This window comes from Hylobates moloch, unplaced genomic scaffold (genome assembly GCF_009828535.3).
Source record: "Hylobates moloch isolate HMO894 unplaced genomic scaffold, HMol_V3 SCAFFOLD_4, whole genome shotgun sequence".
Classification (NCBI taxonomy): Eukaryota; Metazoa; Chordata; class Mammalia; order Primates; family Hylobatidae; genus Hylobates; species Hylobates moloch.
In genome coordinates this window covers 48,773,228-48,798,243 of record NW_026652279.1, presented here as the reverse complement: position 1 = coordinate 48,798,243, position 25,016 = coordinate 48,773,228, and the positions used below count along the sequence as shown (strand labels likewise).

Below are 25,016 nucleotides of genomic sequence, written 5' to 3'. Positions count from 1 at the left end.
CAAAGCAAAAGAGTGAAAAAGGATCAAGAAACAGGTGTCGTTCAAGCCAGAAACCCAAACCTTTTACTCTACCAGTTTTCCAATTCTCCTTCAATAATACCAGTTAAGAATCATAGCATAAGAGAAACAAACAGGACAATGTAATGCCAATTAATTTGTAGCCAAAACAAAAAGACTTAGAAGCTTTAGTAAATTAGAACTACTTTAGGCCATAATGCCCCCAAACCAGCATGGTTGGTTTACTCAATTTATCAATTGCAATAAACTGAAAATTGATGTACGTACCTATAAATGTTGTTGAAGTAAACTTCTTCCAATCAGGTGTATATCTTTCTCTCCAATGTCAGATTCAGACTTAGCCACACTGAAACCATTTAAGATGAAATGTTGCAGTCTTGCTCTTGGGATTCCTCCCCATTATGTAGAAGATTTGCATGGCTCTTGAATACTTACTACAAAGTTCTATGGACTTTTATTCCTGACTTCTTGTTCCCGGGACCCTTTGTTCACCAGTACCATTACCTACTCATTCACCTCTTATATTTGAGTCTTGGCTGCTGAGAACTTCAGCACCTGCCTGCCCTTCCTCCCATAGCTGAATTTTCTGGATGTGCATTCTTGCAAAATGTGCCAATAACTACTTGCCTTGTCACTGTTACTTTTGGTGAACTCTCTGGCTTAGATATCTGGCCTGACTTACCCTTCTATACACATGCATGTGTGCACACACAAACATACACACACACACACGCTCACACAAATATACTGGCTAAACACTTAGTCCTAATTCCCTCAATCTACTCTGTCCTACTGCTAGCCAAGTGGTAACATGCCAACTTCACAGAGGTAAAAAGAACAATACCTAATAGTCTAAAGAATTTCAAGGGACTCAAACTCTACAGCACTCCACTCTTTACTTCCTCTCTGCTCCCTTGTACAATAACTACAGATTTGAATCTAATGAATTACCACAGAAATGCTATAATTCAACATAAAATTGCATAAAAAGGACTGCTTTCCTGGCCATATTCCATTTTCTATTTTCCAATTCACCTCTCTGTAACCTTCATTGACCCATGCTCTCAAGACTCATCTGAAATCCTGTATCTTCCTCCATGGACAATCATTAAATGGACTAAACGGTAACTTAAAAGAGCCTCAAAAAATGCATATTTCTATTTTTATACATACTATTATATTGATTTTTCTTGAAAATTTTTACTCCTAATATATGGTTGATCTACATCAATGTATAAAAATTCTTCTTAAAAAGTTAGAAAAAATATATCATATTGGAATTAATGATTATTTTTTCATTATAACTTTACAGATTATACAAAAAGGAAAATCGAGAAATAGATGTTTGAAAATCAAATATGTGCAGTATCAAAATAAGCAAAATCAGAGTAGAGAAATTAGTAACCACATTGTATATTTAGCTAAATATCAACTGTGAATCTCACTGGTCAGATCCATAGCACATATTTGTCAAGCCCTAAGCTTAACACCCTGGTCTTCTTCTAAGCAGTTTATAAATATTACCTACTTTAATTATCTCAACAATCCTATATAGTAAATACCATTTACCATTAAGGAAACTCAAAGCAGAGAGATAATGTAAATTGTCAAAAGCCACACAGCTGATAAGTGATAGAAACAAGATTCAAGCCCAAAAAATCTCACTCCAAAGTCTACTTCTTAAGCTATGTGGCTAACTAGTCTCTCCTTTACTATCTACTTTTTTGAAGGTGGTAACTCTGTTTTGTCTCCAATCCATCCCCCACATTCCTAACCCCTACTGACTCTATTTATGTATTAATTCACTCTTTCTTCCTTACCTTCTCAAAATTGGTCTGTTTTGTTTAAATAAATAAGCAAACCCTGTGCTGTTTCTAATCATCTATTTGCATTAAGATTACTCTCTGCTGCCCCCTGGAGATAATTAGGTGAAACCAATGCTAAGATTTTTGTAAATTTATCTAGCAAATTCAAAAATAGCTTCACATTAAGATTTTGATCACAAAGTGTGCTAACATGCCTAAACGTTATACATTTAATTTACATCTTTTGGAAACTGCTGAAACATAACAAATGACTACCTGATGGATAGTACAGATATTATACCTTGAAGAAATGTTGCTGAAAAAAACAAAAATGAATCTTTTAGTTGCCAGGATGGTTTAATAAAACAACAGTGCTGCCAGGCATGGTGGCTCATGCCTGTAATCCCAACACTTTGGGAAGCTGAGGCAGGAGGATCACTTGAGCTCAGGAGTTTGAGATGAGCCTGGGCAACATAGTGAGAGCCCATCTCTATAAAATTTAAAAATTGTTTTAAAAGCAGCAGTGTAAAGAAATGGATAAATGGATAAATGGATGGATGGATGGATGGATGGATGGATGGATGGATGGATGGATGGATGGATGGAAGATGGATTCCCTATCTCATTGCATGAAAATTTGCAAAGATTGTCACCTTTGGGTACCCTGGAATGCAATCTCCAAGACGGAGTTTAATGTGAAGAATTGTTATTATATTAAGGAGTAACCTCAGATCATCACTTGGGGATAAGAAGGAACAGAAACTGATGTGGGCATAGGGAATCACACTGTATGGTAGGCCCACACCAGAATCAGGTAACCCTCTGGGGAGCTATAGAGCTGAAACTGCCCCTTAGAGTTGTTCTCTGTTGTCCTGAAATGGGCAGATCTTTACACTTCTGCATCTATGAGTCATTTATTATAGCCACGGGAAGGACCATGACCTTGGGTAAGGAAATCCATGAAGAGGCCGATCCCTGAACTGTGGAAAACACTATCAACACTGGAGCAACAAAGTCCTTCACTGAAGGGGGTTGATGGTACCCCACAGTGTTTGTCTGCTAATTGAATAAATGTTGGAAAATAATCTACTCTAATTCTAGTCTCAAATGCAATGATATTCCACTCAGCCAATTGTCTTTCATTCCCAAGAAACCAAATTAATGGAAAATCTTGTCAAAAATATAACCTTGAAGTAGCTCTGCATTAAGATATTTCCTACCTGAGGCAGTCAGGTAATTTTCATCTGTAAGTGTCAACTGAGAAATCCAGAAGATATGGAAATAAATTTTTTAAAGGAAAAGCCCAATCATATACCTTGGCTAAAAACTAACATCAAGGCAAAGCATGCTGAAGACAGACAAGTATCATCTGATCTCCAGAACACCCTAATACTAAAGTCAAGAAGAGCAGAACATTTTAAAAAGAAATATTCTAGACTGAGCCAAGTGGGTTTACCTTAAATGTCTAGACAATATTAATTGATAAGTAAATTAGTTCTATATAACTTTCTAACAAAAGAATATGAATCATGAAAATTATATCAGTCATAGAAGCTTATATTTGCCTGAAATTTTATTCAAATTTTATTGGGCCTTTCTCAAGGAAATGATAAATGTTCTGTTGATCCATCATGGTTTTATCAATGGCTTAAAAATTTTGTCCCTAAATTGCATATTTGACCATCCTATCTATCTTTTATAAGATAATGTAATGTTTTCAGTGAATAACTGAAAAATAGTTGAAGTTGGCTAAACTCTAATTAGTTACAGTTGGAGTTTAAGAATGTCACAATTTTTTATCTAATTTTGAGAGTAGCTGTTAAGGTTATGGCTCCTAAGTTGAACTTTCTGGGTTCAAATTTCAGTTCAGCCTTTTAGTTTTGGGTTACTGTGTTTTTGTTTTTGTTTTTTTTTTCTGTTCTCAGATGCTATTTGATTCTTTTTTCAAATCTGCTACCATTTTTATAACTTTAGTTTTCCACCAAAACTTTTAGTCCTTTGTCTCCTGAAACATAAAAGTAATATTTTAAAGTCTCTGTCTGATCATTCCAATATTTGTAGTAACTGTGGGTAAATCTCTATTGGTTCTTTCTGTGATGTTTGGTCTCCTCATGTGCCAGGTATTGTGTTTTCTTTCTCAAATTGCAGAAAAACTGGAAATTATTTGAGGCCCTGCAAAATGTTGTCTTCCTCTGGAGAAGATTTTCATTTGCTTCTGCCAGGAGTCCATAAACAGTAGCAATCAGGAATCACCTTAATCCAGTTTTAAGGACTAGAATTTTCTGTGCAATCAGATGACTCAAAGGTAGGTTGCAGTCTATGTGCTATGGCTTGAATGTGTCCTCCATATTTCATGTTGGAAACTAATCCTCAAACTCATATGTTGATTGGAGGTACAGCATTCGGAAGGTAAGCAGGATTAGATAAGGTCATCAGGTTGGGACCCCAATGATGGGACTGGTGGCTTTCTAATAAGAGGAAGAGAGACCTGAGCTGACATGCACAATCTTCCTCTCTAACCATGTGATACCCTTAACCATGTTATGATGAGCAAGAAGGCCCTTACCAGATGCCAGCCCCTCAAACTTGGACTCTCCAGCCTCTAGAACTGTAGGGGATAAATTTCTTTTATAAATTACCCATTCTGTGGTATTATGTTATAGTAACACAAAACAGCCTAACACACTATATAAGGGGTGATTTTATTGTCCACTCATTCTCATTTCAAGAGGCTACCAAAGGCACTGTTCACCTTTCAACTAGCTCTTGTATATCAATCAGTAAACATCCCCAGGGTAAAAGTAGTTCCAATGCCAGTTTCATCAATCTGTATTTCTTTCTTTTTCTGAATCTTGGTGAAGTAATTCTTCATTACCTTGCTAGGTCACTGATCTGCCATCCAGCAGACTTTTAAAATGATTATGTCTAGATTTTCTAGTTGGCTTGAGAGGGAAGACTAATCTAAATTTCTTAGTCTGAATCACCTGATGTAAAAGTCCCATCCCTTGATTCTTTGCTTTTCCTCATCTATCAACAAGTCTTTTTGGTCTCTACTTTAAAATGTTTCCTGAATTTGACCATTTCACATCATCTCCACTCTACTGGATTAGAAAAAGAAGGATGCAGTTACAGCTTCAAAAGCATGGTTTTTAAAACTAAAACACTATCATTTAACTTGTGGGCAGCAGCAAAAAGGTAAACAGACATCAGAAGCCACAGAACATTTGTATTTCGTGACTGCTTCCATTTTACCACAACTTTCTGAAATGCATTTTATTAAAGTCATTTTTATTTTGGTCACTTGTGGCATTGATTATGTTGTTGAAACATAAAAGCTCAGATATTCCATACAGGAAATTTAAGAATTTTAAAAGTCTGAAGGCCTATATTAAGGCTTTTTTCTTAAAATAATTTATGTTCCATTGACAACTAAGTTATGTTTTTATGACTATTTTCCTACTAGTGATCTTTCTTTCTTACATGCTTTCTTTTTACTTATTAATATACTACCAATAACTTGGAGTGATTTAATGTGATTTCAAAATGTGTGTAGGGGAATTTTCTAAAGAATACTGTTATGATTATCTCACCTTGGGAAAAGAAGAAGTAGGAAATATGAAACCGTTGAAAACGTTTGAATGTTTAATGTTCTGTATTGAGAAAAGGAAGTAGATAAGATCTTTTTTGATTTAATATTTCTATCTATTACTTGGATAAATACGATAAAGCAATTAAACCTGTATGAAGTAGTGCTCTGCTTCCTAGTCAAAGTATCTTTAATTCTGGAAATCTTCAGCAAATTTCCTCCTTTTACTTCATTTTTTTCAAGTACTCCCATAATATTGTTTGGTTTGCTTTTGTTTTGTGTTGTTTTGTTTTTTGAGACAGAGTTTTGCTCTGTCACCCAGGCTGGAGTGCAGTGGTGTAATCTCAGCTCACTGCAACCTCTGCCTCTCAGGCTCAAGAAATTCTCATGCCTCAGCCTCCCAAGTAGTTGGGATTACGGGCATGCACACCATACCTGGCTAATTTTTTGCATTTACAGTAGAGAAAGGGGTTTCATCGTGTTAGCCAGGCTGGTTTCCTACTCCTGGCCTCAAATCGATCTGCCCACCTCAGCCTCCCAAAGTGCTGGGATTACAGGAGTGAGCCACCATGCCCAACTCTTATAATATTGTTATTTAAATTTCTTCTTTTCACCTTCACAGCTCTTAATTTTAAATTCTTTATATTTTTTATCCCTTCCTAATATTTATTGGAATATTCTCCAATCTAATTATCCTGCTCACTATTTTGTTCTTTGAGTTGATAATATTATTCAACTGTTAAACATATCCATTGAGAAATTTACTTCAACAATAATATAATTCATATCTAATATGTTCAACTGGTACTTCTCAGAAGCTTCCTGTTTCATGTTTGCCATATATTCCCTTATCTCTGAGGATATTTTCTGTTTTTATTTTAAATTCTTTGTCCACCAAGTTCAATCATTCTGATTACTTCTAGAATGAATTATCTTTTTCTTACTTTTTCTTCCATTGCTTGTGGGTTCATAATGTGAGTTCATGAGATTATACTATTATGGTAAAATCAGCTATCTTTTAAAAAAAAATCAGCTATCTTGGTAAATAACAGATACCTAGAGAGAGGAGTGAAAGGCTAGGTTCTGACTTGCACTAGTCTAGGCAGAAGAGAGATATATCACAGCATTCTGGGCTCAACCATTCGTGCTCCTGCCACCCACGAGATCCTGCCTATTAGGTAACCACCTAGTACCACTACACCAGGCATTATTCCTTTCTAGAGAGTAATCACAAAACATTGTTTGAATCTGATTGTCCAGCCCCTAGAGGAGGATGGGTAAGGATGTTGGAGGGAATGTTCAAGGACATTGCTGCACTCAACTCCAGCTAAACCTGATGTTCATACCAGTTGAATCACCAATTCATTGCACTCCTCTCCAGAGGCCCCATACTTTATTACAGGTGGCTGAGACAGCAGCTTTGATTATGACCTCCTTCCACAGGAAGAATTCTAGTTTTGCCATATCCTATTAAAATGACTAGAGAAGGTCTGTCCCACTTTTCTCAAAAATCTCCAGAGAAATCACTTGTATTTAGAGCAGAACCTGGAATACATCTTTCCTACAAGTATACAATCTCACAATAAGTGCAGGTGAGAAACTTCTCATTTTTAAATGTTTTTATCTTTTAATCTATGTGCAGAAAACAGTTCATATAGCAGGCCTGTGGCTGCTACCCTTAGAAAGATTTGTTTACAAGATTGGCACTGGGGTGACATTTGAGAACTTGACTGGTAAACAGTTTCCTTGCATGGCACAGAGCCAACTTTCTATTCATGATGAGTGGCTCACTGTATCTAAACTATTTGTACAAACAAGTGGTACATACTGATGCTGCTTTCCTTCTGCAAATCTGAACTTTCAGTGACTATAGTCAGTCACACAGGCACTAGATGCCTATATGAACAGCACTCGGTAAAAACCCTGGACTCCTAGGCTCAGGTGAGCTTTACTAGTAGACAACATTTCACACATGTTGTTAAAACTCATTGCTGGCAGAATTAATTGCATCCTGTACAACTTAGGGGACGATTAGAAGCTTGTGCCTGGCTTCCTTCAAACTTCACTTTGAGTGCCTTTTCCCTTTGCCAGGCTTGCTTTGTATTCTTTTGTTGTGGTAAGTTATAGGCATAAGTACAACTATATGCTGAGTTCTGTGCATCCTTGTTCGCCTCATTTGGGAGCTAGTCTTGGGAACACCTGACATACTCTACCTATGAATAAGTTAAAAATTTGAATATATATCAATATATCTGTCTGTGAATGTTGCCTCATCTCCTCAGGGTGTTAGAGAACATTCCATTCACTTCCAACAAGGCAACGAGATATAAACTAGATGTGTACTACAAAGTAAACTCGCCCACTAAAATAACCTTGCTTAACACACAAGAATTAAAATGTTAACGAATTAATCAGTCAGAACAGCAAAATCCATACTATTTTCCAAAAACAATTAAAAAAAACCCTCTGAGCTTGTTACTGATATAAAAACACAACTTGAATACGGTAGTGTTCCAAATTATTTTAATAGCACTTGTATGGCACAGAGCTAAATGCAAAATTACGAATGAAAAAAATTAAGACCACTTAAAGCAATCATTTCTCTCTCTATTGATTAAAACAACCTTGAAAGAAGTGAACCTTTACTCCTCCTCCAGAATCCAAATAATTCTACAAACTCACCTCCTACATATGAGTACCATCTGATGGTTAATCTCCAGATCTCTTTAGAGAAATCTGTCAGTGCAGTAGGCACAACCTTAAAAGAAAGCTCAAACAACTTCTCTGAAAAAGAAAAAAATTCTCTAAATTTAGATATATTCTCTAAAGATACATTAATCAGATATTCAAAAAACTCAACGCTTTCATGAGCTCCAAAGACTAAGATCATGGAAAATAGGTCTCTATTGGTTCTTGAATGATAGTAAAATAACAAATCTCAAGAATAATAATTTATGCCCTAATTAAGAAATTAAGCCTGGGTGTGGTGGCTCATGCCTGTAATCCCAGCACTTTGGGAGGCTAAGGCAGGATGATTTCTTGAGGCTAGGAGTTCAAAACCGACCTCGGCAACATAGTGAGACTCTGTCTCTCCAAAAACACACACACACACACACACACACACACACACACACACACACACAAACTTTGTAAAATTAGCCAAGGGTGGTTGAGTGCCTGTCGTCCCAGCTACTTAGGAGGCTGAGACAGGAAGATCACTTGAGCCCAGGAGGTTGAGACTGCAGTGAGCCACGATCGTGCCCATTCCAGCCTGGGCAACAGAGCGAGACCTTGTCTCTAAAAAAAAAAAGAAAGAAATTAGGTGAACAAATCAAACTTGTTGTGCCACAAATTTGTGTCAATGTGTCAGGTAATATCTAAAGTAAAAATTTAAAATGAATGTTGCACAGAAAACTTGAGAAAAATATAATTAATTGTATTTTAAATTTAAATCATTCATTCAAATAGTAGTTATCACAATTTAAGTAATTTATGTGGAAGGTTCTTCCATATCATGCTACTTCATATAAAGCCTCTTTCATCTTCCTTTCTCCCAATATTTTCTTCCTAATACAAGAGTTTGCAGGAAGGGGAACATCACACTCCGGGGACTGTTGTGGGGTTGGGGGAGGGCGGAGGGATAGCATTAGGAGATATACCTAATGCTCAATGACGAGTTAATGGGTGCAGGAAATCAACATGGCACAGGGATACATATGTAACAAACCTGCACATTGTGCACATGTACCCTAAAACCTAAAGTATAATTAAAAAAAAAAAAAGAGTTTGATATCCCAATTTGAATGTAACCAGGTCTTTCTCATAGTTTATCAGTACTCAGATAAACTCCTGGCATAGCAGACACTCAATAAATGTTCATTATTGTTGTTAAAACAAGGGGAAAAGTCAGGGTAAGAAAGGTCTAGTGGAAGTCAGACACTGAGACCTAATCCATTCCCTCTCTCTATTTCTAGAAGTAAGTTTTGCTAGAGTCCCTGCTCTTGCTTCTGTCAGGACATTCAAATCATGTTTAACTTAGGATGGGAGTTCTCTGATGTCCCCAGTGTCCCCTACCTATCTAGGCCTACAAAGTTTACCTTCTTCATGTCTTAGATGGATTTCATAAGCTTGAAACCTATAGGACCTGGACGTAAATTGGGATCACTCTGGACCTAATGGCCATTCACTATAGAGGCAGACATCACAGTAAGAACAATTGAGAGGATCCTGTCCTACCTATCTTCCTTCTATTCTTAGCTGAGCATGACAGAGTATAACTATGACTTTTAGGGCAGATGAATTTTAGCAATAAAAGCTGATTCTGGGGATGATGTATAAAGTATGTAACACCTGTAAAAGTCATATTAAATTTTTAAAACCTTGTTAACTTTGTGGTAAACTACCTCCTCATTATCAAAACAGAAGGCACTTTTTCTTAGGTTAGTGCAAGAACTTTTTCTATGAGTGAGACAGGAAGCTCTTGGAGGTTTAGCTTATATTTTAACAGGATCATGGTTGCTGCCACTGAAATGGGAAAAGTACTCTTGTTCCCCTCACAGGGCATGTGACAGGGAGTGACTCGCTTCTTCAGGGCCCCACTGCTCAAACCTCTAGGGGAGCATACAGACTGGCAGGTTGTGGGGCTCCGACCCCACGGCAGCATCTAGGGGTGGATGTTTACAGCTCCTGAAGCCCCAGTGGACCATCTGCTACCGTGCGCTCTTTTAGTTTTGTCATCTATAGGCAGCTTGTGTTAACCAGCTAATTAGACCCTCTACCTTGTCACAAGGACAAAGAGTTTTCTATATCCTGGGTTCTTGCCTTGGTGTACTGGAAGAATCGGATCACATGTGGGCTTGGAGAATGAGTGCATGGTTTTGAGTGGAAGTAGCTCACAGCAGATAGGGGAGCCAGAAGGGAGATGGTTTTCCCCAGGAGTTCAGCCACTCAGCAGCCCTCCAACCGCCCCGCCCAAACTGCATCATTCTACTGGTGGATGGCCTGCTGGTGGGCAGCCTGCTCCCCTCGACGTCCTCTTGACATCCAGCAGCTCATGTCTTCTTCCACCGACATGTTCCTCTCAAGGTCCAACCACTTGTGTGTCTGCCTGCTAGGTGTCGGGGGTTTTATAGGCACAGGATGGGGGTGTGGCAGACGTGGGTGGCTTTGGGAAATGCAACATTTGGGCACAAAGCCAGAAGTGCCTGTCCTCACCTAGGTCCATGGGCACAGGCCAGGGGTGGAGCTCTAGCCAGGGACCTGCCCTTCTCCTCGCACTTCCCTGCCCCGCTTCCCTATCACCATGTTGCAAATATACTGAAGGGGGCAAAGGGCAAAGGTGGGTGATCAATTTGAAAGCTACTGCAATAATCTAGGTGGGAGATAATGGTGGCTTGTATCAGGGTGGTAGCAGTGGATGTGCTAAAAAGTATCCAATTCAGGATATGTTTTCAAGGTAAAGCCAAGAGGATTGCTAACAACTTGGACTTAGGGTAACAGAAAAAGGAGTCCAGAATTTTCTCCCAAGATTTTCAGCTAAGTCAATTGGAGGAATGGAGGTGCCATTGTCTCTTACAGATTAGGAGACAATTAGAGAATATTAGAAATTCTGTTTTGGACCTAGTAAATGGCAGGCGCATAGTAGACAGCAAGGTTTTCTAATCTACAGTCCTTCTTTTCCCTACTTGGACTAAAACCCTATTCTGAATCTTAGCCCTGACCTAGCCCTGATCTAGCAGGCTAGATCCTGACTCCCAACCTACACTTATTGGCTAAGCTCCTACTCCACACACAAAAAGACCACCTGAAACCAGGATGCTGCCAACAACAACAGATTCACAGTACTATTGCCAGAACCCAGAAAGTCCTGTCACAACATCCTATCCACCAAACTTGATTCCCTTCAATATTAATTTTATTTTTTATTTTTTTAGGGACAGTCTCATTTTGTTGCCCAGGCTCAAGCGATCCTCCTGCCTTGGCCTCCCAAAGTGCTGGGATTACAGGTGTGAGCCTCTTTTCCTGGGCTTTGATAATTCCCTGTAGACCAGATGATTTCCACTACAGCCCTACAATGGGGTTATTATAAACTAATTCCTCCCAATTCTAGCCTTCGCCCGTCTCACTAGTAGGTCTCACTGCGATGTATGTTTCATATTGAACTTCTGCAAATTAGGAAAGAGTTTAATCATGTTGAAGGAAAACATAGTGTCTTATTAACTCTAAATCATCCTTCTGAAGTTTTATATGCTTTGTTTACACAGATGCTTTTAAAAGATGAAGTGAAAGAGAAAAAAATATATACATTGTCAAGTGGTTTTACTAGTCATGCTTCTTTCCAGTAGACTGTTTGATCCTTCAAGCTTTGTATGACAAGATAATTTGTTGCAAAAACTGTCCTGTCAAATAATTCTAAAATGATTTGTCCTAGCAAGTGAAATCCAAAACGATTTAGAATTCAGAAACATGAATGATTATTAAATGAATACTATAACGTCTATTAATCCTGGAATACCTCTAAAACCTTTCTAAGAATTGCCAAAACTCTTTTATGCTCTTATTTCCAAACCTGGGGTTCCAAGGTTTGAAAACAAAATGGCATGTATAAAAGCACTTTCAAAGTATATTACATACACAGTGTCAGGCCTCTGAGCCCAAGCTAAGCCATCATATCCCCAGTGACCTGCACATATACATCCAAAAGGCCTGAAGCAACTGAAGATCCACAGAAGTGAAAATAGCTTAACTGATGACATTCCACCATTGTGATTTGTTTCTGCCCTACCCTAACTGATCAATGTTCTTTATAATCTCCCCCACCCTTAAGAAGTTTCTTTGTAATTCTCCCCACCCTTGAGAAGGTACTTTGCGAGATCTACCCTCTGCCCCTAAAACATTGCTCTTAACTCCACCGCCTATCCCAAAACCTGTAAGAACTAATGATAATCCCACCACCTTTGCTGACTCTCTTTTCGGACTCAGCCCACCTGCACCCAGGTGAAATAAACAGCCTTGTTGCTCACACAAAGCCTGTTTGGTGATCTCTTCACACGGACAGGTGAAACACACAGTAATGACAATCCCAAATTTCTGATGTATATAACAGAGTGTTACATACACTTTTATACATGGAGGAGAGAGAATAGCGAACAGAAAGGCACCCCAAACCCTAATGCAAAGAGCAATAAAAAATTAGCCAGCCAGCAGCACATCAGGCTGCCGTATTGGCTGCCCTCAAAGTCGCAGGTTCTGTTCATTAATTTTTGTATCATATTTATTGAAGCATTGTCTCATTTAGTTACTGAACAACCTGGGGAATAGCTCAAGAAACCATGAGTTACCCTTTCTGGGCTGCTGATGTTTTAGAAAACCTAGTTTTTTTAACATATGAATATTTTTCAGTTATTCATTTCATCATTATGATACCTGTATCTCCCATTTCAGCACTGATCGACTTTAGGGACAAACTTTTCAAATAAGATGATATTATGAAACGTCCACGAAACAATTCTGTAACATCTGTGCAAAACCGTTTTTGTAAGAAATCTCTAAAATTTAATGACATTTCCTGCAGCTATAGTGAAGGCGGAAATACAAACAGTCCCTTCCACGAAAACGTGGTGCTATTACAATCACATTTCTCACCAGCCCTTTTCTTTTTTGCAAAAGTGTTTATCCTAGTGATGCGGACTTATGACAAATGTCAACAGTTAATAAGATAGCCAAAAACTGTGAAAATGAAACGTTCCTGGAATGCATCAGAGCTTCACACTTTAGTCCTTCGTTTGAGACTCAAGGGCCACATGGCCAGGTAGGTCTTTCACCTCTGGAAACCGTTAAACATCCTTCCAGTAAGACATAATCGTTAAGCCGAGGGTGTTAAAGAAACCCAGTCAGCTGTTCCCCGCAGGTCACCGCCTGCCTCCACCCTCCTCCCGCGCACTGAACGCAAAAAGCTTGGGAACGAGCGAGGCCAGAGGAGACAACTCCCAGCAGGCGTCGCGGCAGCGGGAAGTCACGCACGCGCAACCCAGGCCACAGGAGTAAAGTCTCTCCGCCTGTCTCTGGGAAGGGAGAATGGCGGCGCCCGGGCTGCGGCTGGGAGCGGAAAGGCTCTTTGAAATGCCTGCGGTGCTACAGCGACTGAGCCGCTCTAACAGCACGTCCCAAGCTTTTGCTGAGGTGCTGCGGCTGCCGAAGCAGCAGCTGAGGAAGCTGCTCTACCCGCTGCAGGAAGTAGAGCGGTTCCTCGCCCCCGACGGGAGGCAAAACCTTCACCTGCGTATCTTTGACCCGAGCCCGGAGGACATAGCGAGGGCAGACAACGTCTTCACGGCCACTGAACGGAACCGCATCGACTACGTCAGCTCCGCGGTCCGTATCGACCACGCCCCGGACCTTCCGCGGCCTGAGGTGAGGCGATTCTCAACGGTTCACCTGCGCGCGGGCGTCACAGCGCTAACCGCTGCCCTGGCCGTCCGGCTCGCGGGTGATTTTGCTGTTGTATTTTCTAGCTTTGTGTTGGCGCATATATTATTTTAACTAAATAGGCATATGCCGATGCTCCATGCACGTGGGGATACCCGAGAAACCCATCATAAGTACAAAATGCAGTCAATACCCATAAACCCATTGTAAAGTCAAAAATCGTTAAGTCGACCCACTGTAAGCAGAGACTGCCTGTATACAGTTTAAATTATTTTGGGAATGAATATAGAAGACTTCAAAATGCTTTAAAAGCTTTTCAAATCCAAACTAAGCATTCAAAAAAATTAACTCTCTCCTTTTGTCTCCTATTTAAGTAGGGAAAACATGCCAGACAAATTAGAATTCAGACAGTGAAGAAGAGGAAACGAATAATAGTTTCACAAATGAGATTGTCCGTATCAATAAGTAACTTTCGCCTAATCTGAATTTCCTATTATGTGCAAAAATAATAATTATCTCTAGATGGCAATAATGTGGAAAGTTTTTTATAACAACGTTTATTAGTGAAATTTCATGAGTGAGCATTCTTGCATGTCCTACAATTTAATGATATTCTGTTCTAAGCCTGCTAAAAGGCATCTCAACTCTCCATATGTATTTACACTAAGTGCACTATTGTCCAGAGATATTTCATCTAAATATATGTGGAACTATAGTCAGGATTCAAAGAGTACCTCAATTATTTAATGATTTTGAGACAGCCATTGCTTTTTTATTTAAGCTTCTAAATTACTGGACTTTTTTGTAATTCGTTTTTAAAATTCAGTTTATCTACATATTAGCATTAGATTTGCTCTGGCAGAGCATTTAAAATTTTTGCAGGACTCAGATCAATTAATTTTGAAGGACTGACCAGAATTTTCCAGAATAGGATCCCTGGCCCCTGCCCACTAAATGTCCCCCAATTGCCTTGATAACCAAAAATGCCCTTATAATCTCCAAAATGTCCCTCAAGGGGCAGTACGGCCGTCATTTAGAACAACTGATTCGCATTGTACCCCCTCCCCCAATACCATATTCAAAAGCAGAGCCATGTGTATTAATGGTTATTATCAAGAATATTCTGTTGTTTTCCACACTACAGAGGAGAAAAGCTTAATTGGAACAAGAGAGGTCAAGGGAAAAGAGTAAGTTTTTAAATTGCAGTGGTGTTACAGTATACCATGGGAGTGCTTGAGAAAATCTGCTTCCAAACATGTAGTTGTACTTTTCATCTAGTTTTGTTGAACTGCATCTAGTTTTTACTCTAAAAAGCTTTGTAAATATGAAATGCTTAATAAAAGTTGCATATATTCTTGAGTAGCGTAGTGAAACTAAAAGCACAGATTCTAGATATACATGTCCTGAGTTCAAATCCCAACTCCTTCACTTTCTAGCTGTATAATTTTGGGTTAGTTGTGTTCTCTCATCTGTAAAATGAGGATAATATCACCTATCTCCTAGGATGCTGTAAAAAAACAAATAAGAAAATATATGCTGGATGCTTAAAATAGTACCTGGCACATTGAATTCATTCAATAAATATTAGCTATGTTAGAATTTGAAGTTTTTTGCATCTAATGCAGAATAGCATATACAGCTAGTACTTACTTCTTTTTTCTTGTATAAGGTGTGTTTTATCGGCAGAAGCAATGTTGGAAAATCATCTCTGATCAAGGCTTTATTTTCACTGGCCCCTGAGGTTGAAGTCAGAGTCTCCAAAAAACCAGTATGTTGAAGTTTTTAAATATGTTTGGACTATCTCTTGGATTAACTAATATGAATAATAAATGCTGGAAGGTATAAGAAATCATAATTGCTAAGTTCCTAGAGAAGTGATTCCTTTCAAAAAAGTAATAAAGTAAGACATCCTAATGCCTGTGTATTTCTCAAGAAAAGGAAGTGTAGCTGGATTTATTTTAGTAGTCTAGACAGTATCTTCAGAAAATCTTTCTTTATCCAAATTTTGCAGAGTTGCCAAATAAAGTATCTTATTGTCATTCTATATTTCCTTCTGTAACAGTGATCATCTAGTTTTACACTGATTATATGGTAAAGGGCTTTTAGGTTTTTCTTGCTTTTTTCCTCCTATAATCTTTTTTAAGGTATAAAGTACGTGAATTAGTTACACACACACATTCGGCATATGCTTATATGCTTGTTTTCCTAGCTAGTCTGCTGTAATAGCTTTCTGTCATTTTCTAATTCCCTCTACTTTCTTCTCAACGACGCAGTCTCTGCCAATATCTAAGATACCCTTTCTTCAAAATCACCCCCACTTTCTCTCACCTTATCTGGCCATGGTAAACCTTTCCACCAACCCTAATGTTCACTATCCCTGTGTATGTGCATGCGTGAGCGCACATACACCCCTTTCGTTGAGTTGGAACCCTTCCGTGAGACTTCACTAGGTCTTTTCTTGCTCCTCACTTCATAAAATGATTCTCTGGCTCCATCGCTAATGATTCTTTCCATTCCTTAACCTTCCCATCCTTACTCCTGCCCCGCCTCACCAAATAAATCAGCTAAATGATCACTTCTAAGTAGAGTGATCTCCTTCCTTTTGTGAGAGGACAATGGAGGAAATGTATTCTTGACATTCCCAATCTGTAATTCTAAAATCATTTTACTATAGACAAATAAACTGACTGGGAACTTAAAAATCACCATTTATAAAAATCTTTCCTTTGATAATATTTGTTCTAAGATCCAAATAATTGACTTAACCTTTAAAATTGCCGGGCGCGTGGCTCACGCCTGTAATCCCAGCACTTTGGGAGGCCGAGGCGGGCGGATCACCTGAGGTTGGGAGTTGGAGACCAGCCTGACCAACATGGAGAAACCCCATTTCCACTAAAAATACAAAATTAACCAGGCGCGGTGGTGCATTCCTGTAATTCCAGCTACTCGGGAGGCTGAGGCAAGAGAATCGCTTGAACCCAGGAGGTGGAGGTTACGGTGAGCCGAGATCGCACCATTGTACTCCAGCCTGGGCAACAAGAGTGAAACTCTGTCTCCAAAAAAAAAAAAAAAAAGTTGCCTATCGTAATCTTATCTTTTCTGATTAATATATGTCCTGTGGACACGAAACTGAGTAAACCACTTTTCATCATCTGTGCATCAATTTTAGTTGCACAAATATTTTGTAATTATGTTGTATATGCAGTAAAAAATTGTTTAATGAAAGCACTAAAATCCACCTAATAAAACATGCAAAACATCTTGATTTTAGGGAAGCAATAGTCTAGTTATAAGAAACGATCAGACTTTGGATCTAGGTTTTATGAAAATGTGTGTGACTGATGGTAAACATTTTAACCTATCCTTGCCATAATTAGTTTCTCTTTAAAGTGGAGATATATTGTTCATCAGAGAATATTGACTGATGCAGTCACAATTTAGAACAGGGTGAATTTTTCACTAAGAGTGAATGCAATAGGAAAGACTCCAAAATATTTTGCTTACATGTTTCTAATACGGAATCTAAAGTTCTTCTTAAGTCATACAGATTCTTTTTTTAAAATGAAGCAAAAAGTAGTATGATCTAAACTTATCTCCAGCCATTTCCCTTGTGTCTTCTTTTCCTGTGTCATCATCAGCATAGTTAAGGTTATATACTTGGCTTTTAATAAATATTTGTTGATTAACTGGAAAACATTTTGAATCATTAAGTAGATGGAGGACATATCTTAAGACAGCTTTTCTTTTTCTATTTACTTTATCAGGGACACACAAAGAAAATGAATTTTTTCAAAGTTGGAAAACATTTTACAGTGGTGGACATGCCAGGTTATGGCTATAGAGCACCTGAAGATTTTGTTGACATGGTAGAGACGTATCTAAAAGAACGAAGGAAGTAAGGAAAAGATTTTCTTATAATAGTTATACGTTTAACCCCAAAGCATGTTTTCATCAGTAGAGTATTATACACATGATTAACACTTCAGTTTTATCAAATGATTTATAAGGTCCATTTTATTATCATAATATTCTACAATACAATATTTAGGACCAAGGTATATACTGCTTGCTTGTTTTCTGTCTCTGGTTTAGCTTACCCTTAATATTAAATTTAAGTGTTTTCCCAAATTGAGATTGAGACTAAAGAGTACTTCAGCATATTTTTTTTTCATTTTTTTTTTTTTGAGACAGTCTTGTTCTGTGACCCAGGCTGGAATGCAGTCATGCCATCTAGGGTCTGCAGCCTCCTTCTCCAGATTTCAAGTGATTCTCCTACCTCAGCCTCCCGAGTAGCTGAGACTACAGGTGCATGCCACCAAGCCTGGCTCATTTTTGTATTTTTAGTAGAGACAGGGTTTCACCATGTTGGCCAGGCTGGTCTCGAGCTCCTGACCTCAGGTGATCCACCCGCCTTGCCCTCCCAAAGTGTGAGATTACAGGCATGAACTACCGCACCTGGCCCGTTAATTTTTTTTAAAACCAAACTCTTACCTGGCTAATTTTGAAAATGAAAATTGTTGGTTAAAACCAGTAAATTCTGATCATTCTTAAAATACTTCAGACATCACATTTGCTACAAATGATATCTCTTTTTTGTCTCCTTATGTAATCAAGTGATAGTTCTGTTTCAAGAATTGCACAATATATAGAAAATTGATGTTAATCTTTTGAAATAAAAAAATGTTTATATCTTGTTTGTTGTAGCTTTACATAAAGGGTAAAATCAAATATTTACATAAGAAAATGCAAAATATAATGTGTCTGGTTTGTTATCTGTTAGTGTTAGGGTAATATTTAAAAATTCCCATATAGGCCAGGCACACCAGCTCACGCCTGTAATCCCAGCACTTTGGGAGGCCGAGGTCGGCGAATCACTTGAGGTCAGGAGTTCGAGACCAGCCTGGCAACATGGCAAAACCTCGACTCTACTAAAAATACAAAAAAAAAAAAAACAAAATCAGCCAGGCATGGTGGCACATGCCTGTAATCCCAACTCCTCGGGAGACTGAGGCAGGACAATCACTAAAACCCAGGAGGCAGAGGTTAGTGAGCCAAGAGTGTGCCACTGCATTCCACCCTGGGCAACAGAATGAGGCTCTGTCTAAAAAAGAAGAATAATAATAATTTATAACTTATGGTTAATTTTTTATAAGTTATGGTTTCTATAATTTATAACCTGTAATTTATGGCTAATTTGATTTGTGTCTCTTTCTCCTCCTCAAGTTTAAGCTTTTAGAGGAGGGAACTCACTCATTATATATCAAGTCCCAGGCAGAATGTCTTATATCCAATATATCCTTATTGATTTAAATTAATATTTAGTGGATTTAGTTATTGAAAGTAAATAGCATTGAGACCTACTGGACTGCAGGATAAACTTCTGGCAAATTGAGAATTCCTGTTGCCTAAAGAAATGTTTTAAGTTTGGATTGAGAATTATTCAAAGGAGAATTTCTTAGTACAGTAAGGAAGAGGGGATAAATGAATGGGTATATTTTATATTGCCATTAATCTTCTTTTCTACATGCTTATAGCTTGAAGAGAACATTTTTATTAGTGGATAGTGTTGTTGGAATTCAAAAAACAGACAATATTGCCATAGAAATGTGTGAAGAATTTGCATTACCTTATGTGGTAAGTACTTCCTTTGAATCATGGTTGCAATTAGAAATATCAGTTCTACGTGCATATGTGTGAACATGCACCTTTTAACAATTGAGCTTTTGTTGCCTCCTCAAAAGAGAGTGCCTTTTGAATAATCTTTTCAATTAATCATCCATTAATATTAAAAGAAGTTCTATGGCACTTTTATTCTCTTTTGTGTCGCTCAGCTATGTTTTGAAAATTACAGGCAAAGTAAAGGTTTCGTTAGGCTGTTCATTTAATGTTCCTAGATACTGTTCATATTTTTTTCTTTTTATAGCAACATAAACATTTGTTCAGAAAAAGTTAGTAGCTCTTTAACAGCAGCTTGGCAGATAGTACTTACAAGAATGTGAATAAAACTGCAACTTAAAAAGTTGCTTAACTAATTTAAAATTTTAAAATTGTTCCAGGAACATAGCAGCCTCCAGCACACACAAGTAGGATTTTAATATTTTTAAAGCAAACAAAATTTATTCTGGGAATTTCTTACCAGTATTCTTTGTCTTTTGACCTAGAATAGAATACCAGAATTGTAGATTGGTATCCACATTAATTTTGCTTTGTGAGACTTCCAGATAAAACAGCACTCTTAAAGTTTCTTTCCAAAGAAAAGTGAAGAACCCAATAACTATAATTTGCTTTCAAAAAGATGTCAGAAAGCCACTAATATGTAACAGTGGAGTTTAGTACAAATCAGACCAAGTTACTAGTCAGCCACTTTTGTTTTATTCTTGGGGTCTTGGAATTCTTGGGGTCTGCAAAAGCCCTATGAAGCATTAGAGATAATTTATAGTTATGAGGAGTCAAATGATTGATAGTCTACCTAGTAAAAATGCCTAAATGTTGCCAAACTAAATAATAGTATTCCTTATTTGGTATCACAGATACTAGTTTATGAAATCATATATTTTCCTCAGTTTTAACTGAAAGGAAATATTACCTTCTTCATTGGAAAAGGAATTGGAATAGAGAAATTATATCTGTATCTCCTTTTAAATATCAGAACATTTGCCTTTATGAGGAAAGACTCCCATTTGTGGAGGGATTCATAGGTCATTAGAAACCACACACTTTCTGCTTCTCACTATGGGAAAAACACTGGAACCTTGTTTTTCCTCTGCTCCCATACCACAACAATTAACACAGAAGACTTCTGTGGCCAAATGTATAGGGGTTTTCTTCTTCACCAACCAGTGGACACCAGCTGGGTATCTGAAAATGCGATTCTGATACTGTCTACCTAGAGATAGCATCAGATCCCACAGATTGAGGATTCAGTCCCCAAGACTACTCCTCTCACCTGGCTTCAAACAGTAGTCACAATTTTGGACCTCTAGAATATCTAGACTGGCTTCAAATTGGGATTCCCACTACCCCCTCTTTGGGTTTAATTGCTGGAGTGGCTCACAGAACTCAGGGAAACATGTTTTTTGATGGTATTATAAAGTATATTACAAAGGATACAATGAAGATGCACAGAACCTCCATGTCCTCCTTGAGCATGCCACCCTTTGGGAACCTCCCTGTGTTCAGCTATTTGGAAGCTCTCCAAACCCAGTCTTCCTGGGCTTTTATGGAAGCTTCATGACATCAGCATCCCTTTCCCCAGGGTATGAGGTGGGACCCTCTCTGGAATGAGGGTCATATGACCACAATGAGAAAGGTGAGAGAAGATTACAAGTCTTGTCTTGGAGCAGATGAATGGAAGGCAGGAGGTCAGAGAGATTTTGTTTGCTGATGCCTAACATATCCAACATTATAACAAACGATCATGACAAGGGCTATGGGAGTTGAGAAAGGAACCGTGGACGTAAACCAATGTATGTATCATGACACCATACTCCTGCCATTAGCATCTTTTATGACTAAAAAGCATAAATGATTTGCCAGGAAATTTAATTTTACAGAAACTCACCAGGGATACCTGGTGGATTAAGGTTTTATTTTTAATTGATTTTTGTAATAATCACCCATACTTTGACCTTTCTGCACTATGATACTTGTCTCTGGACACGTAGAATTCTGGACTTAACTTGGAATATAACTAGTAGATACAACCTACAAATAGCCTGATTTCTGATTTTTTTCTTTAGAGTATAGGTCAAAAAATGATTACAAATTGGCAATTTTATATAGATAAACCCAATATTCATTTATATATCTTAAGCTATCAGGTATATTGTGATCATGTGAACAATTGCAAATATAACTCCAGGACCCTTCTCATTGATCTTTCCAAGATATTGTGGCCCTATGTGGTTAAAGCACTATTAAGCAGCAGACACACAGTGTATACTTGATGTGTTTCACACATTTGCTCATTTAATCTTCACAGCTACTCCTTTATGGGTCATTCTTTTTATTTTATAGGTGAGGAAATAGGTACACAGATAAATTTGCACAGGTCACCTAGTTGTAAATGAGAAATTATAGCTAAAATGTGTAAAATTATTAAGAACCACTTCATTTCCAATGCATAAAAATTTTTCTTATAGATTGTATTAACAAAAATTGACAAATCTTCCAAGGGACATCTTTTAAAACAAGTGCTTCAGATCCAGAAATTTGTTAACACGAAAACTCAAGGATGTTTTCCTCAGTTGTTTCCTGTAAGGTAAGAGCTGAATTGTTTGTTTTTTGTTTTTTTTATGAAGTAATCTGAGAATGTTGCGGGTTTTTTTTTTTATTTCAGTATTTTGGGGAACAGGTTTTTGGTTGCATGGAAAAGTTCTTTAGTGGTTATTTATGAGATTTTAGTGCACCCATCACCTGAGCAGTGTACACTATACCCTATGTGTAGTCTTTTTTCGCTCAGCCCTCCCACCTTTCCCTATGAATCCCCAAAGTCCATTATATCATTCTTATGCCTTTGTGTCCTTATAGCTTAGCTCCCAATTATAAGTGAGAACATACAGTATTTGGTTTTTCATTCCTGAGTTACTTCACTTAGAATAATGGTCTCCACCTCCATCCAGGTTGCTTCAAATGCCATTATTTTGTTCTATTTTATGGCTGAGTAGTAGTATATGGTACATAAATACCACAATTTCTTTATCCACTTGTTAGTTGAATTGTTTTTATAACTTTATGTACTGAAAACCTGTAATATTATCAGTGTTTCTTAAAGTGTCACTTAAAACTAGAGGCATTTGAGGGCCAGGTGCCATGGCTCATGCCTGTAATCCTACCACTTTTGGGAGGCCAAGGTGGGCAGATTACCTGAGGTCAGAAGTCCAAAACCAGCCTGGTCAACATGGTGAAACCCCATCTCTAGAAAAATTAAAACCAAAAAAAAATTAGCCAGGTGTGGTGACACACACCTGTAATCCCAGCTGCTTGGCAGGCAGAGGTTGCAGTGAGCCAAGATCGCGCCATTGCACTCCAGCCTGGGCGATAGAGCGAGACTCCATCTCAAAAAAAAAAAAAAAAACCAAAACTGTAATATATCCATACCTGAGAAACATTTTGGCTGATCTCCATACGGACGGACGGACGCACAGATGGATATAGGAAGACAGATAGATAAATAATATGTACAATAATGGTGATGGTAATTTTTTTAAAACCTGAAAAGTCTAACAAGGTAATTGAATATTTGTTACAAAAAGAACAAACTAAAGAGATCAAGACTTATTCTGGAAAACAAAGCAAAATAGAAGGTACAGTGAAATTTTTGGAATCATGATGGAAATGGATCAGATAATATTGATCATCAGATTTTAGAATACTACAAGAAGGGGTTGGGGGAAGAGAAGAAAGCTAGAACACGTTAAAAGATGTTCTGCTTTCATACATGAAATCATAAGAATTTGTAAATTTTTTTAAGTTGATGAATTCAGATGTTATCTCTGAGGAAAGGAAGAAAATTATTTTTCTTTTCTTTTCACAGTGCTGTGACCTTTTCTGGAATCCATCTGTTGAGATGCTTTATAGCCAGTATAACAGGAAATCTTGACTAATGGTTCCCAGAAGATTCAAAAAAAAAAAAAAAGCTTTATGCTAACTGGGAGTTAAATACCTAGAAGAATTTCAACATTGTTTTAAATGTTGTGCATCTGTAACTTCAGGAGGATCACTTCAGCTTTAAAACCTGCACCTTCTCAAAACAAGAATTTGTGCCTGGGGGAAAAAAGTTTGTAAGTAATTGAATTACGGTGTTCATAAGAACAGCTACTAGCTGATTCCCCTGTTTTAACAAACTGACAAGCAAGAGCACATCCATAAAATGAAAACCTGTTACAACTATGTACAGAAGGATCTGACGTTTTATTGGGCTTTTGTCTTTTAAAGAATATGTCTACTACGTGTATTTTTTTTAAATGTTAAAATGGGCTAGGTAAAAGGGGGCTGCTTTTCTGTTAAGCATCGATAGGTAAGTTGATGGATAAATGTTACTATGTAAGCCTATTTTTTTGAGTCCTTATTTGAATACTGAAAACATTCTTGATAAAATGTGTTAGTCCATGTTGGAAACAACCGAAAGAATTCAAGTTCTAGTTCTGATGTTTATTATAAATGTTGGATCTTGCACTTGATTTCTCTGAAATTCATTTATTACTGTAACCTTGAAAGCCATTAAGATTAAAATGAATGGTTTTACAGCAGGTAACGTGTGAGATGACAGCTACATATTTGTAAGGCCAAACCAACAAAGAAATATAGCAAAATTCGGCCGGGTGCGGTGGCTCACACCTGTAATCCCAGCACTTTGGGAGGCCGAGGCGGGCGGATCACGAGGTCAGGAGATCGAGACCATCCTGGCTAACACAGTGAAACCCCGTCTCTACTAAAAAAATACAAAAAATTAGCCGGGCGAGGTGGCGGGTGCCTGTAGTCCCAGCTACTCAGGAGGCTGAGGCAGGAGAATGGCGGAGCCTGCAGTGAGCCGAGATCGTGCCACTGCACTCCAGCCTGGGCGACAGCAAGACTCTTGTCTCAAAAAAAAAAAAAAAAAAAAAAAAGAAATATAGCAAAATTCACAGGTAGGTTTATTACAAGAAATGTCCTTTCATGGGGGAAGTAACATTTTCACTAGTGAAAACGCAAGAAACAAAAATAGCTTTAAATGAGAAAACTAATTTGCAAAGGGCAAGAGAAAAAAGCTGATGGGACAGTTTAGACTGCTACATTTAAGATTCAGAATGGAAAAATAAAGACTTTGAACTAAAGTAAATAGAAAAGATTTTTGTGAAGGTGCCACTGACCTATTCCTATAAGTGGCTTAGCGTTTCAAAGCGAAGCTGAATATTAAAAGGTTATAGCTGTATTGCTGGATAAAAAATTAAAGCTGTAAACCAACTTCATGCCTTTTTTTCAGAAAACAATCTGAATATATTGTCAGTTTTATAGTTGATGGAATTGGTCTAATCTAACCAGGAATGTTTTCATCCAAAAAAAGATTTTTTAATATAGACATTCATAAAATATATAGTAACAAAAGAATTATCTTAGAAGTCATCTTTTTGTCTGCCAGTGTTACTTTACTGCTTTGATTTATCCTTGGTTCTCCTATAAGCAGAGCCTGAGCCAAAAGC

The 25,016-nt window shown here is 37.8% G+C and overlaps 2 protein-coding genes across 2 annotated transcripts in view; one reads left to right on the top strand and one right to left on the bottom strand.

Moving 5' to 3' along the window:
• CD200R1 (CD200 receptor 1) overlaps nucleotides 1–349 on the bottom strand; it is a 62,402-nt gene extending 62,053 nt beyond the window's left edge. Inside the window, exon 1 of the mRNA XM_058437509.1 lies at nucleotides 286–349. The gene's annotated coding sequence lies outside the window, so the exon portion shown is untranslated. The remainder of the gene's footprint in view (nucleotides 1–285) is intronic.
• Nucleotides 350–13,406: 13,057 nt separating this feature from the next.
• On the top strand, nucleotides 13,407–23,889 carry GTPBP8 (GTP binding protein 8 (putative)). The gene is made up of 6 exons (XM_032150171.2): nucleotides 13,407–13,821; nucleotides 15,506–15,604; nucleotides 17,601–17,731; nucleotides 19,371–19,470; nucleotides 21,978–22,096; nucleotides 23,372–23,889. The coding sequence occupies exons 1-6, from the start codon at nucleotides 13,486–13,488 to the stop codon at nucleotides 23,439–23,441; spliced, it is 855 nt and encodes a 284-aa protein (XP_032006062.1). The 5' UTR covers nucleotides 13,407–13,485; the 3' UTR covers nucleotides 23,442–23,889.
• The last annotated feature ends 1,127 nt before the right edge of the window (nucleotides 23,890–25,016 follow it).